The sequence below is a fragment of the Zootoca vivipara genome, chromosome 13 (genome assembly GCF_963506605.1).
Source record: "Zootoca vivipara chromosome 13, rZooViv1.1, whole genome shotgun sequence".
Classification (NCBI taxonomy): Eukaryota; Metazoa; Chordata; class Lepidosauria; order Squamata; family Lacertidae; genus Zootoca; species Zootoca vivipara.
The window spans coordinates 32,933,694-32,949,000 of record NC_083288.1 but is presented as its reverse complement, the minus strand read 5'-3'; the positions used below and the strand labels follow the sequence as shown (position 1 = coordinate 32,949,000).

The 15,307-nt window shown below is 41.8% G+C and overlaps 1 protein-coding gene across 1 annotated transcript; it reads right to left on the bottom strand.

The window, feature by feature from the left end:
• Nucleotides 1-4,284: 4,284 nt before the first annotated feature.
• Nucleotides 4,285-15,104, bottom strand: LOC118095465 (vomeronasal type-2 receptor 26-like). Its single transcript, XM_060281234.1, has 8 exons — nucleotides 15,084-15,104; nucleotides 13,002-13,115; nucleotides 12,285-12,457; nucleotides 10,593-10,884; nucleotides 8,435-9,289; nucleotides 7,748-7,975; nucleotides 5,489-5,615; nucleotides 4,285-5,186 (listed from the first exon to the last, which is right to left on the bottom strand). Exons 1-8 carry the CDS (start codon nucleotides 15,102-15,104, stop codon nucleotides 4,285-4,287), a joined length of 2,712 nt encoding a protein of 903 aa, XP_060137217.1.
• Nucleotides 15,105-15,307: the final 203 nt, after the last annotated feature.

The window sequence follows — 15,307 nt, the reverse complement described above, 5'->3', positions numbered from 1 at the left end:
ACAAATCTTTCTCCACTGTCATTGTCAACCACTGTGAGCCCAATCCAAGTCCACCTGAAATGCAGAAGCAAAGAAAGAATCCCTGCAAACTGGTGGCCTTCTTGGGGGGCCATCTGGTAGAAAGGTAGTCCTGGGGTTTTATCATTCATCACTGGAGCCGGGCCAAATATGAGCTAAAGAGAGGTGTGTTGGGAAGAGAGAAAAAACACCCTCAATTAAATAACAGTGTTATGCATGGTGAAATGTAGTTGACATGCGCATCTGAACATCCATATAAATAGTGCATCTTTAGCATCAGGAAACATTTTATCTCTCAACTGTACTTCCTGAGTCACTAATGATGAAATTGAAGACCCAGTTGAATCCGTTCTGATCAATCCTGAAGTGGAGATATACAAACTATTTCCATTAACATTAGGAGCTCAATCTGCATCAGTTAATCACAGTATTTTTAATTGCCTGACTGGCATAGCATCCAATTCTCCCTCAGTTTAAACCAACTTAGTTTTTTAACTTTTTGGTGTTGCTTCAGAGAAAATTGTGATCTATTTTATAAAGTTGGCCCCCAATTAATGCCTACAGATGGGCAGGTCATTACAGGGTTTGTGATTCAGCAGAGGATGCTATACATCTTTAAATTCAAGGCCTCCCACACAAATGTAGTGCTCAAACTCAGTTCTCATCTAGGAAAATCATGTTCCTTATAGGTTTCTTTGCTTTTCATCTGTCAATGAACTGTTCTCAGTGTGCATGATACACGCAAAGGAAAGAAAGAAAAAGAATATTTGATCTGATTATTCCCAATGAAACCATTTTTGTTTCTAAATAGCATAATACAAGCTGGAAGATATAAAGAAAAAGTATGACTGCATTTTTCAATTTCCATAGTCCATTCAGAAACAGGCCTAGGTGTCCTACCTGTGGAATCTTATAAATATCCAAAATAGTTGCCACATGAAGGGAGATCTGGGAGTCGAGACCCCCAATGACAGCTGTCAGATTATTCTGTGTATCACATATATAGTTGGGGAGAAATTTCTCCAGTGTAGATAAAAGTAGCATTGTGGCATGATATGTTTTCCTTGCATCAACATAGCTGTCATAGATGTGGAAGCCCAAGGTGACATTTGGCAAGATGTGAGGGTTTCCATTGATCTCCTTGACAGCAAATGCCAAGGCCAGGATATGCTGGTAACCCTTAGGCACCACGCTGGAACAAAAATTGCATTCTTGATCACACAGTTCCAACAATATTTATAGATACAGAATTGTTAGGCTGAAATCCCATGCATTTTTACCTTGGAATAAACTGTCCCCCCACCCACCCCAAAAATTCCCACTACCACAGTGGGGTTTTCTTTCTCTTCTTTTTCCTGAATGACAATATTCTCAAATAAGTGTGCATAGGTTTGCAGCTCCTGCAGGCTGCTGTTTTAGGTCTGATCACTCCAGCAACATAATAAATAGAAGGGGAAAAAAATTCTTACACAAGCTCTTCAGATAATTCCGGTGGGGCTTGTTCAGTGAAGGTTCCTGGATTGGAGACGAAGCCACCATGAGAAGCAATGCCACCAATGATAAAATCTCCTGATTGATGGTACTTATGAAGTGGCTGGTGTATATAAGGAACCTTGCATTTTGCTATGTGGAGCTGACATACCTTTGGCGTAAATAGTACCAGGAGCAAGACAACCAACATCTTGCACATAAGGGCACGCTTTCCATCTATCCACAGATTCATTTAATCTCTTCTACAGCGCTATCATGACATTAAAACTGTCTAATCTGAAAGGTAGTATAGTTTCATGAGAGACAGAAATCTTGAATATTGAGGATCATAATCATGGCTATATTTATAAGATCATTGCTTTGAATTTTTCCAGTGGCCACCAATACTGCACCAGGGATTTGAGTAGCAGCAGAATTAATTACAGACCTTTTGATCTGTAGGTAAGGTAATTAGAAAGTCAAAATGCTGGGTTCCCTGTTGGATTGCTGGAGAATATTTACAACTCTCATTTTAAATTCCCCTTTGTTAGATTATATGGGAACAGTGGTGGAGAGGGAAATGGTGAAGTTAGGAATTCATCCTGGCATCTCAAGTAGCCAAAGGAGACTCCAAAATGTAAAATGGTGATCTCTGGTCAGCCATGAGGCAGGACCTCTGTTCTATACATGTAGTAGTTGTTTGAGAGAAAGCTGCCTTTAATTCTGTACTTCTTAACTCAGTAGCTTTACATATTGAAACATGTAAAGCACATTTAGCTTTAACAAAATATAGTCAGTGAGCTAAAAGACAACCTTTAGCTTTTAATTAAAAATATAAAATACTTTAGCAGTCAAGCCCCTTCATTTACCCTTGTGCTGTGGCAGATATTTACATCAATTTTGTTCCCCAGTTTCTGCTCCTCTTTACCATGGCAAGGGGCATATGGGCTTGGAATGAGGCTTCTTCCGTTCTTTTTCCAAGAAAAGTGCCAGAAACGTGGTAGCTTTTTCCTCTGAATACACTCTAAATTGTACAGTTCTCTTAAGCTCTAGTTCTGCCAGCTCAGGATGTCTATTTATCTCTCTGTCCATGGCTTTATTCCACTCCAACATAATAACTCTGCCATTTTTTATTGTTATTGGCCTTTATTGGCATACATTTAAACAATAAAATCATACAAAGTCAACCAAAATACATTGATAATCCATACATATACAATATATAAAAGATGCAACTTTAGATTTAGCTTGAAAGATCTCGGCTAACTACCCCAAATCAATCTTGGTAGCTTTGGAAGTATTGTCCCTCAACAAATATTTTAAGCTGTAAGGAAGTCACTAGGAGATCTCTGCGAAGGGTGTCAAGAAGAGGGTAACCCAAAATTATGTGATGTATTGAAACTGGTGTTTTCCTATTAAAGGAGCAGAATCTGTTCTGGAAGGGGATTTTTGAAATGCCTAAACCAAAAGCCTACCTACATCTCTAATCAATAAAGTTGTGGCAATCTTCAATCTCAGAACGTTGTTGCATCAGTTTGTCCACCACTTATCAGCTCACCCTTCCTGTCCTGACACTGTGCTTGCGTCATGAATACGCCAGCTCCAAGTGTAGGTTTGCAGCCGGCTGCAGAAAGCAGACAGGATCAGAGAAGCTTGGATTTTACTCAGGCAGAGGAGAGCCGACAGCTGCAGGATTCGTCTCCTCATGACCTTGACAGGCAGGCTGATAAGGCAATAGCTGAGAGCAGGCTGGAACCAACCAAAGCTCTCAGGAAGCACAAACAGGCGCGAAAAGTGAGAGAGACAGCTGTTCGTCACAGGAAGGAGCTGCAGATGACCCAAGAGCCTGAGATGTAGGTTCAATATCTTCTGTAGACGTAGGACGGACTCCTTAGAAGGGTCAACTTCTAAGTAGTGATGATGCCGGATGCTTGGCTTGCTTGTTTTTGCAATAAATCCTCCTTTTAAATTACATACGTTTACTGTGTTATCGAGCTGGGAACTTGGACTCCTAACAGTTTGCGTCTACAACCAAACACTGCAACAGATCAACATGCTGTAAGTGATCATATTGACTTCAGTAAAGCTGTCAGGTAACTTCCTGGCAAGAAAAGCCATGTAGCCAAGAGCAGAGTAAAACATAGACCCAGATGCCTTGTTACATTCTAGTATGATTTCTTTGGTCAGTGAATGGGAGAGAGGGTACCAGCCACAGAATACACATGCTTGTTTGAAAAAAGGAGCAGGAAAGGGCTGCAACCTTGCAATCCAGCACTGGAGGCTAAAATACAGAAGATCTCCACAGTTACCATAGATTTCCCTTTTGTGCTCAAGTAACTTGGAAGAAAAAAGGGGACACGGGTGGTGCTGTGGGTTAAACCACTGAGCTAGGGCTTGCTGATCAGAAGGGTGGCAGTTCGAATCCTTGCGATGGGGTGAGCTCCCATTGCTCGGTCCCAGCTCCTGCCAACCTAGCAGTTCGAAAGCACATCAAAGTGCAAGTAGATAAATAGGTACTGCTATAGCTGGAAGGTAAACGGCATTTCCGTGTGCTGCTCTGGTTCACCAGAAGCGACTTTGTCATGTTGGCCACATGACCTGGAAGCTGTACGCCGGCTCCCTCGGCCAATAACACGAGATGAGTGCCGCAACCCCAGAGTCAGTCACAACTGGACCTAATGGTCAGGGGTCCCTTTACCTTTACCTTTAACTTGGAAGAAAAAGATAACAAACACTACAAAAGACTAAGATAAACATGCACTAATATGCCATAACAAATAACTCGCAATAAAAACTTCATTCTTTTCTTCTTATTAGCTGTTCCCTGTTGTTCAGTTGAGGCTGCAGCACAATAATGTAGCATTTGGGAGCAAAGATGCAACCCAGCAGACCAGAGCTGGAGGCTAAGATAGAAAAGATCTCCACAGCTACCATGTATTTTCCCTCAGTGCTCAGGTAGGAGGGAATAAAGGACAGCCAAACACTACAAAAGACCAACATGCTAAAAGTTATAAACTTGGCTTCATTGAAACTGTTGGGTAACTTCCTGGCAAGGAAAGCCACTGTGAAACTCAGAGCTGCCAGGAAGCCTATATAGCCAAGAGTAGAGTAAAACATTGTCACAGAGCCCTCGTTACATTCTAGTATAATTTCTTCCATCAGTGAATGCATGTCAAGATCTGGGAATGGAGGAGAGGTTGCCAGCCACACACTGCATATGAAAGTTTGAATAAGGGAGCAGGAAAGAACAATGGAGGAGGCCAGTCTTTTCCCCACCCACTTCCTCATCCTGGAACCTGGTTTGGTGGCCATGAAAGCCAGAACTACAGTGATGGTCTTTGCCAGCACACAAGAAACTGCCACTGAGAAGATGATGCCAAAAGCAGTTTGTCGGAGGAGACATGTCATGGTCTCAGGTTGGCCAATGAACAATAAAGCGCAAAGGAAGCAGAGCAAGAGGGAGATGAGGAGTGTGTAGGTGAGGTTTCGGTTGCTGGCTTTGATGATTGGAGTGTTGTGGTTCTTCAGAAATATTCCAAGCACCAGCGCTGTGATTAAAGCAAAAAAAAGAGCAAGGAAGGCTAAAGTAATCCCTAAGGTTTCTTCATAAGACAAGAAGCTTATATCCTTGGGAACACATGTATCTTGCCTCTTGCTAGGATAGTTTTCATCTGAGCATTTATTACAGTCATTCATATCTGGAAAAAGAAAGATGTGTATTGCCATTAATTTCAATAACATGCCATAGTTGCTCCCTTTTCACATGCCCATTCCAATAATACAGCCAGTGCTGATATTGTATAGAAGTCTCAATAACCTTTCATTAACATTCTAAGCATTAAAAGATTAACCTATTGAGTTATGTGCATATTCCTCTGATTAACAGCTGTTCTGAGTTTGAGCCAGAGTAACTTAAGTGTATTTACACTTGCATTTATTTTAATGGGAGCTGAGTCCAAGTAATGCTGTGTGGATTCGGGCTCCTATGTGTATTGCTTACCTTCCATATTTGAAATCTTCCCCTCTGGGCATGGAGTGCAATCGTAGCAACAAAATGGCTCTCCTTCCTTCACTTTCTTGCTAGATCCAGGTTGACAACTCTCAGTACAAAAAGAACGAGGGTGAGCCTGATCCATAAATGAAAGAGCATAATTATAATAAAGAGAACAATTATTAGGGAATCTTTTGGATTCTGGTCCTTTTTGTTTGTAGAGGGAGAAAATACCTGGTATGATATAGCAGATACTTATTTGAACTAGATTAAGCATTACTGTTCATTGAAAGCTGGCAATAATACATCTTTTTCACTGATACTGAAGTGTTTGGGCAGCGGCGTCGCTAGCTTTCTGGCTGCTTGGGGTGGCACACCAGAAGGCACCCCGCCAGGGGGTGGGGTGTCCTTCGCGCGCATGCGTGACGCATCACGACGCACGACCTCACGTCGCACTACGGAGCGGGTTGCCGGGGGGCAGTGCTCCAGCGCCGGATCCGAGGATCTGGGCTCTGGAGCACCGCCGCTGGCAACCTGCTCCATAGCGCGACGTGTGCTTCTTCCTACTCAGGTGGAGCGGCGAGGGGGGTCAGCTATGCCGCGCACTTTGTCTTCTTCCTACTCAGGCGGAGGCGATGCCCCTGTCGAGAGGCGCTAGGGATCGGCTTGCTGCACGCTTTGTCTTCTTCCTACTCAGGCAGAGGCCGAGCGGCGAGACTGATGTGTGTCAAATTTCCTGCTCAAGCCTCTTCACTATCCTCTTTTCTCCTCTTCTTCTGCTCCCCTAAAACCATGTTTTCTCTTCTACTTTATCCTGTCTTCTCTCAATTTTTCCTTCTAGTCTCTTTGCAATTTATGTTGCCTTTCCATCCACATTTCTGCTCCATTCTTTCTGGCACATCAGCCTGGGAAGAAATCTGTGGGGTTTCCTTTTTATATCACTTCATAAATAGTAATATTATTTCAATCAAAAATCAGTATTTCATGGGTGTGTATGATTGTTAAATGAAAGCAGTTTTAGAAATCTGGACAGATCCCCAGTGCTCATTTAATAATAATAATAATAAATTATTTATACCCCGCCAGATGGGCGGCTTCCAACACACATTAAAATACATTAAAATATCACAGATTAAAAACTTCCCTAAAAAGGGCTGCTGTGACAACCCTGGTCCCACTCTGCCTTACTATCACTGCGACACAGGAATCCAGAGGGGAAAACACCCACCCTCTTCTCCTGCCGCCTCAAAAATAAACCCCTTTTCCTAATGGGTTTCTAAGTAAGGAGAGCCTTCCAGCCTACGTGGCCTGGTACCTTAAGAAACTCTAGGCTGTCCCCCAGGAATAACCTCTTGCCTCCTGTAAAGGGTCTCCCTCAGTTGGATTCCCCCACTGTAGAAGTTTGCCCTAGGCACTCTGGCAACTTCTTGGCACCTCAGGTTACCCTTCTAAGCCTCCTCCGTGTAACTTCAGGACACAAACCACCACCTCCCTGCCTGAGGTGAGTTTGGCCCTCTCTTGAGTCACCACGGCTGTGAGTCCTGGTACCTCGCTGGAAAAATACAAACGGACCTCTTGTTGGCAAAAACAGAGATGAAGTTTTATTGAGTTAAAAACATAAGTGATTCTTTAACGTGTCATTTATTAATTAGCTTTGTTCCAGTTGTACAAAATAAACTCAGTCAAACATTTAACTTTAAGTTTTCCTAGCCTCTTAACTGTCTTCATATAAGCCACCACATAACATCACACCACACCTTCCTCCCTCTCCCTCCTAACTGACCAAAACCGACACTCCCTCCTTTCAAACCGGGCACAGTCCCGCCCCCATCAGAGTTCTATGTCAGTCAGGCTGGAGGTGGGTTAACTCTTTGCCAGCCGGGCAGAAATCAACATTTTAAAAGTGCTTCAATTTGTCACAGCTGCCTTTAGGTATTTTCTAAATGTCAGGTAGTTGTTTATCTCTCTGACCTCTGATGGGAGGGCGTTCCACAGGGCGGGTGCCACTACCGAGAAGGCCCTCTGCCTGGTTCCCTGTAGCTTTGCTTCTCACAGTGAGGGAACCGCCAGAAGGCCCTCGCCGCTGGATCTCAGTGTCCGGGCTGAACGATGGGGGTGGAGACGCTCCTTCAGGTATACAGGACCAAGGCTGTTTAGGGCTTTAAAGGTCAGCACCAACACTTTGAATTTGCTCGGAAACGTACTGGGAGCCAATGTAGATCTCTCAATACTGGAACTCATTTGAAACAGGAGATACTTGTACCCTACCTGGTTAAACCAGCTGTGCCATGTTATGTCATCTTCATGAAGGGTAAATGCATGATCTGGAAAAGCCTGTGGGTCCATCCTTCCAACTCTCACTCTATGAAAGGATTGGTTGGAGGAAATAATCCAATTGATAATATCCAAGCAAGTGACTAGCTCTCCATACTGGTTGAAGGAGACCTCATCTCCCGAAGTGTTGTTAAATAAGATACTTCTTAAAAAGTGGTGGAGCTAGATTGGGGAAAAAAAAAGCAAAAGCAGGAGCTTCTTTGAAGGACAACCATGACTTCAAGGAAGAATGGGAACTTTTTACACACTATTTAAAAAGGATCTGGACTCCTTGGCAAGTTTTGAATAAACATCCACAAATTATTAGTAGAACACATGACAGATAAGGCAATGGTATGTACAATTTTATAACATGCAGAGAATAATATGTATAAACAAACAAGAGAGGGGAGCTGAGGGAGGTCCTTAGAGGGTGGGAGAGGGAGGGATGGGAAGGGGAAAGGGGGGAATGTAATTGGTTATGTTATTGGCAATTTGTATTGTTTAAAAGTTTCTTTTCAATAATTTTTTTAAAAAGAAAGTAGTAAAGCCAGGAAATAAAGCACTGAGGAACCCCAGTTGTTGGGAGGAAGTAACATTATTCCAAGGTGCTATGCAAGACGAGAATCTTCAACCCCTTACCTTCCATAACTGTTGGTTCCAATCCTTCTGTCTCCTTTTGTGAACCATTCCTCTGACATTAGATGAGGTCAACACGTGCAAAGCATGGGCCACGGCATAAACAGCATTGTAGATGCTATAGCTATGGCCTGTCATGCTCATTTCAAAAAAATCCCCAGGAAGGCTCTCCAGCTTCTCTTTCCCAGTGCATATAGTCCCCTCCACATTGCCAACCATGGAATTTGGAAATCCGCAGCCAAAGGCTTGTTGCCAGAAGTCCCTGAGGAAACCATCTCCATCTGTGGTAGAAGGATTTATGCTCTTAACATAATGATGAAATCCTCTTAAGTCATTTAAGTGAATTCCAAAAGATATAGTGCCATGAAACAATCTCAACTCCCAATTGCGTTGAATGACAAATGAAGTGAACTCCATCTGGGCTGTTGTTATCCATACTTTACCTTGTGTATTCATTGCCACAGGCACGAAGTTTTTTAGATATGGAAGCCATCTTAAAACTACCATTGAATAAGATTCTCCATAGACAAGAACTACATTAGCTTTGCTGCTCATTATTTCATCATGCAGCTTTGCCCCGTGTTGAATCATATCCTCTGTTTCACTGGCAAAACTCATTTTTGGAATTTTTTCTAGAAAGGCAAAGCAGATACCACTTTCTGTAAACACTGGGAGCACACTAAGCACAAATCTTTCTCCATTGTCATTATCCATCACAAGGACCCCAATCCATGTCCATCTGAAATGCAGAAGCAAAGAGAGAATCCCTGCAAATTGGTGGCGTTCCTGGGGGGCCATCTGGTAGAAGGAAAACCCTGGGATCTTTTTATTCATCATTGGAGCAGGGCCATATGTGAGCTAAGGAAAGATTGGAGAAATAAATACTATGGTTGGAAATGCTGATTGGAATAGTTCAAAAGTGGCTGGAGCAACCCAGTCAGATGGGCAGGGTACAAATAATAAAATTATTAAAAGCAGAGATTAATCTCAATATGGGTCTTATGCTTGTTTTTGAAATCTGTGTTCAGATCACGGTAAGGTTTCTCATTTTGCTGCTAAAATTACCTTGGCTGGAGATGGGAAGATTCCACTTATGTCAACAATATGATTTGTCACAGAAATAAATTGTTGTCAAATGCTTTCATTGTTCATAGCTAAGAAGACAATGATTATCAGTTACTGGAACAAACATTGCCATTTTACTTCTTTGAATTTTATTTCCTGATTAATATCCCATTAAGTTTTATTATTCTGTGTATGACTAACATATAACCCCAAGAAGTCACCTTCCTTTAGTGAATATTCATTTAGTGAATATTTTTGGGTGCTAAATGACATGGGATATAAGAAAATACACTATGACACTCCATTCTAGTATTGAAACAAACCCTGGATCAGAACCATTGAAAACCAGTGCCTTCAATACCCATCTCACTAAGTTGGCTCAGAAGGATACCATGGTTTAATGGCATGAAAGGTCACAGAGATCAAGTAAGAATGAGGGTTGCAATCTCCTTCTCATCTCCCAATAAAGGTCATCCATCAGACTATCCCAAGTTGATTCATTCCCATAACCATTCTTGAACTAAAATTGAGGAAGGTCAAGCTAATTGGTCTAATCCAAAAATATCAGCAATTGTTGCATCACATCCTTTCAATAACCACCCCTAAAAAGAGAGTATGTATGATTGGCTGGTATTTGTCACAAATCCAGTGCTTTTTTCTGGGGGGACGCAGGGGTATGCACACCCCTAAACATTTCGTAAATCTAAGTATGGCCTCATTGAGGGGCAGTATTTCAAAATGAGTAGGAAAATGCGAGTATCCCTAAACATTTTTAAAGGGAAAAAACACTGCACAAACCTATGAATACAGGAACATCAGAAGCTGCCTTGTTCCCAATTCCAATTTCCTCCCTCATTTATAATTGAACTATATCACAGGGATTTCTTAGTCTTGGAAAAGGAAGGAAGGAAGGAAGGAAGGAAGGAAGGAAGGAAGGGAGGGAGGAAGGAAGGAAGGAAGGAAGGAAGGAAGGAATCTGGCTATTCCTATTCCATCCATTTCTGATTCCAACCCACAAAATAAAATCTGGAAGGACCAAGGAATTATGAAAATGGTGTTGGATCCCCGTACACATAAACACACAGAAGTGCCCTACCTGTGGAATCTTATAGAGATGCAAAATAGTTGCCACATGAAGGGAGATTTCAGTGTCAAGTCCTCCAATGACAGCTGTCAGATTATTCTGGATATCACAAATATAATTTGGGGCAAATTTCTCCAGTGTGGATAAAAGTAGCATAGTGACATGATAGGTCTTCCTTGCATTATCGTTGCTGTCATAGATGTGGAAGCCCAAGGTATAGTTGGGTAAGATGTGAGGGTTTTCGTTGATCTCCTTTACTGCAAATGCCAAGGCCAGGATGTGCTGGTAACCCTTAGGCACCACCCTAGAACAAGAGTTGCAATCTATATCAAAACACAAAGTTAATTATTTTGAGTTCAGTGGGCTTTATCATTGGTATAGGGGCATAAGATTGTAAGGGAATAAGATTGTAAGACCCTAATAAATAACACAGGTCTCCCTTTCTGCTGTGTTGTGAGTTTAATTACTATTTTGTTCTGTATATCATCATCATCAACAACAACAAGAACAACTGGATTATAATTGTGACATTGCAAGCAATTCCACTCATCAGGGGACTGAGACTTTGAGCTTTCTCTCTGTATAACAAAAGTGTGAGAATGTCACCATGCAGCCCCAGTTGTAGGATCTGTAGTTCCATATCACCATACTGTATTTGCATTCTCTCATAGCACAGCCCCCATTAGTGGATTTATAGAGCCATATCATAAACCTGGATTTGCAAGGTGTCAGGCCAGAGTAGGGGAGGAAAAGTGAAGGCAGGTTGCATTGCTGCAGTGGTCATGGGCTAGAAAGAAAAAGGGAGGAATACTGTGATTTGAAGCTGATTATTAGGAATCTTCTTAGTATGCATAAGTGAGTTTCCATTTGGGTAATAATGGTCTGTGCTTCCTGCAAGTGCTCTGATTAATCCTCAAAAAGAAAAGAAATTTTATTCTGAAGTAAGGGAACTGGGAAGGGAGTTAAAGAAGGAGACCAGTTAAGGTTAGATACATCTGATTCCCACAGAGTTGGATCATATTGAAAAAGAAAAACATGGTGTAGCTTGGCAAATGCCTTCTCTCTCACACATGTTCCATGACAAACACATGTCTGCTGCTGTGTAATGTGTGAGCATGTCCTTCTTCCTCCCAACTCAGCCTCAGGCTTATGGGCTTTCTCAATCCGCCAAAGCCTGTCTTAACATGCAGAGGAAGTCCCTAACTCACTGAGGGTTTGAAACTCATCAGCTCCCCATACCTGGTTTAGTTGGCCAGTCAAAGCCGTTCCCAGGGTGTGGCTGCTCTTGCAGCTTGACAGCTTCTAGAAGCCACTGGTGAGAGCTGAGTGCAGAGTGGGGACCAAAGGTGAACAAACTAACCCAGAAGGAAAAAGAGGTTTCCTCAACCAGAGGTACTACCCCTCTCCCATACTCTTCCCAATAACATGTTATTCACTCCCCTGTGGAGCAATGGGGTCCCCCCCCAACTTCAGTATTGTTTTAACTGCCTGAACACTACAACCCTATGCATTTTTAGTCTGATAGATCTAATCCAGTTTGAAAGGAGCTATTCCCAAATAAGAGTGTATTGATTTGCAGACCCAGTAGGTGTTCTGATGCTGCTATTCTAGGACTCCAGTGACATAACAAATAGAAGATCAGATCAAATTTATTACAGCTATAAGCTCATACAATAAATAGAAGTAAAAACAAAAGGTTCTTACACAAGCTCTTCAGATAATTCCGGTGGAGATTCTTCAGTGAAGGTTCTTGGATTGGAGACAAAGCCACCATGAGAAACAATGCCACCAATGATAAAATCTCCTGACTGGTGGTACTTATGAAGTGGCTTATGTATATACTGCCCCCTGCAATTTTCCATGTGGACCTGACAAACCTTTTGAGTAAATAGTGCCAGCAGAAAAACATCAAAAACCACCATCTTCCATACAAGGGCATATCTTCCTTCTACCCTTGGCTATTCTCAATGTACCCCACACATTTTTACATGACCATGATTCTATTTAACACATCCTCCACTAGCTTTATTTTGAGTTTTTCCAGCAGCCACTGAAACTGCACCAGGGATTTGAGAAGCAGCAGGATTAATTACAGACATTTTGATCACCAGGAGGGCAATAATTAAGTCAAAATGGAGGAACCTCTGTAGAATTGCTAGAGAATATTCAGAACTGTCAGTTTAAATTCCCATTGGTTAGACTATATGGAAACAGTGGTGCAGAGGGGAATTTTGAAGTTAGGAATTCACCCTAGCCTAGCAGCTCCTGTAGCCAAAGACGACTCCAAAATGTAAAATGGTATATGTAGCATCTTGGAATTAGGCCATGGAAACCTCAGTTCACATCTCTGATCTGCCATGAGGCTGGACCTCTATTCTATACATGTACAGTAGTAGTTTTTTGAGAGAAAGCTCCATGTACTGTAGAAGAGCGAAGGCTGGGAATGCAAGTACTCTCAATCATCTCAGCTGAGAGACTAGCATTGCTTGACTCCTCCTTGAACTCTTCAATTTCTAGCTGCTCCTTAGAAGATCCCTATTAAAAATATAACATTAAGGTGGCATGAAGTGCCTTTTACTAGATTTGGCTCATAACTTAGACTAGACAGTGTCTAGATGGGAAAAGCTTTCCTTCAATTCTCTGTGTTTTGAGAATTTTTAGGTTTTATAACTGCAATGCATTTTACAAATGGCTGCTTTACAAAGATGGTTCAGAAAGTTCAGCTAGGGCAGAATTCCTCTGCCTGACTATTCATGGAACATACTACACTTCTTGTTCAACTACACTGGCTGCCAATTACCATATTTTTCCGTGTATAAGACCAGGTGTTTTTTTTTTTACTTCAAAATATGGTTTAAAAATCTGGGGGGATCTTATACACAGAGAGTGCATATGCCCATGTTCTAAATTTGGCGTCCCCAAAAGTAGGGGGCGTCTTATTCATGGGGGCATCTTATACACGGAAAAATTCGGTTATTTCTGGACTCAGTTTAAGCTCTTGGCAGTTCAGGACCTAGATACCTAAAGACCAGTCTCTTTCTATATGAACCTGCCTGGACTCTACAATTCCCACCCAAAACACCCATTTGTGTAATGGACAGATGATGATAACCAGAGTAGAGACCTGCTCTGTAACAGCCCCCCCCCCAGCTTTAGAACTCTCTCTCTTTGGCAGCTTGAGTGGCACCAAACTTACTATTGTTTTGGAGGCATGGAAAATGTTCTCATTATTCTGGACTTAAGATATTGTTGGTACAGTTACTCAATCAGAGCTTTTGAGTGTTTTGTTACTGATATTATGTACTGTTTCATCTATTTATCAAGTGTTATTGTAACACACACCCACACCACACCACACCACACCACACCACACACCCACAGTGCTTTTTTTCCTTAAAAAATATTTAGGGGTACTCTCATTTTGACTCAAGAAAACCACCATTTTATAGTTCAAATTGGGAAAAATAAATACATTAAATGGACAAAAGTACAAAGAACATGCATTACACTGGGAAAAGGAAGGAAGCTGCCATCAGAGGTGGTAACAACAAAACTGACCAATCACTGTGCTCGATTCCAATTCCTACTTCACACATTAAACACTCGCTTCCGTCTGAGATTCATGAAACACTGTGGCAGGAAATGAGGCTGCCATCAGGGGTAGCAACAGAACTGATGATTCACCATGCTAGAGAAGAAACTATTATTATTTTTTTAGTTTCTTCTCCTGTTAGATTCACAAAATGTTTAGGGGAATGCATACCCCTGTGTACTCCCAGAAAAAAAGCTGTGTGTGTGTGTGTGTGTGTGTGTGTGTGTGTGTGTAGGCCACCCAGACCGGTATTTTATTGTGGGTGTATTCTGCAACATGTTCTTGACACAAGCCAATGCTACCACATTTTTACTATTTGAGGAGCTCTAAGCAACAGTGTGTCAGAAATAAACCAGAGCTTTGTGATATAAAAAAGTTATGATAATTCAGCAGGAAGTTATGGGATATGTGCCAACTGGAAATGAAGCAGGGTGACCTCCTCACAAATTTTGCAGGCACAAACAGACACAAGCAGTATTAAAAACCGGATTCCATGTGACTGCCCTGACACAAGTCCACCATGAATGCACAAAAAATTTTTTTTTGAGAGTGATATTACTTTGAGAGTGATTTTAAAATATAAAGTCACACACATGCGCATGTGCATACACACATATATGAATGACTCCCCAAATTTGCTCATTCACACTCCCTTTCCCTTTTGTGCTATGCCTGTTGAATTGTAAACATGAGGAAAAGGACTTACCTACTGCTGATCTTTCTTAGCTGCTCTTGGAGAGGTGGGTAAAAATGATTAAATACTACACTTGTGCTGGTTCCATTAGAACCTCTTCATTTCTTTAATGAGAGTGTGCAAGCTGTTCTGTCTCTCTTACACACTTGTCCATCCATTTCCTTATCCAACACACTTTGATATAACTTTGAGAGGGAAGTGTGCTACATCCACCTACAGTACCTGTTCCACTGGGCATATTGGTAGAAAGCTGGCTGTCAGAGGTTCTTGCGGCTACTCTTGAGTAACAACACTCCACACCTGCTTGTCTTTAAGGTGTTTTTATTGTGCATCTTATTTACAGTGTAAATAGTCTGGAAAACATGTCTGCTTAGTCCGAGTCACAACCTCGCAATGGCTTCTTTCTGTTTCACGCCCAACATAACAGCTTGGGAACCCCAA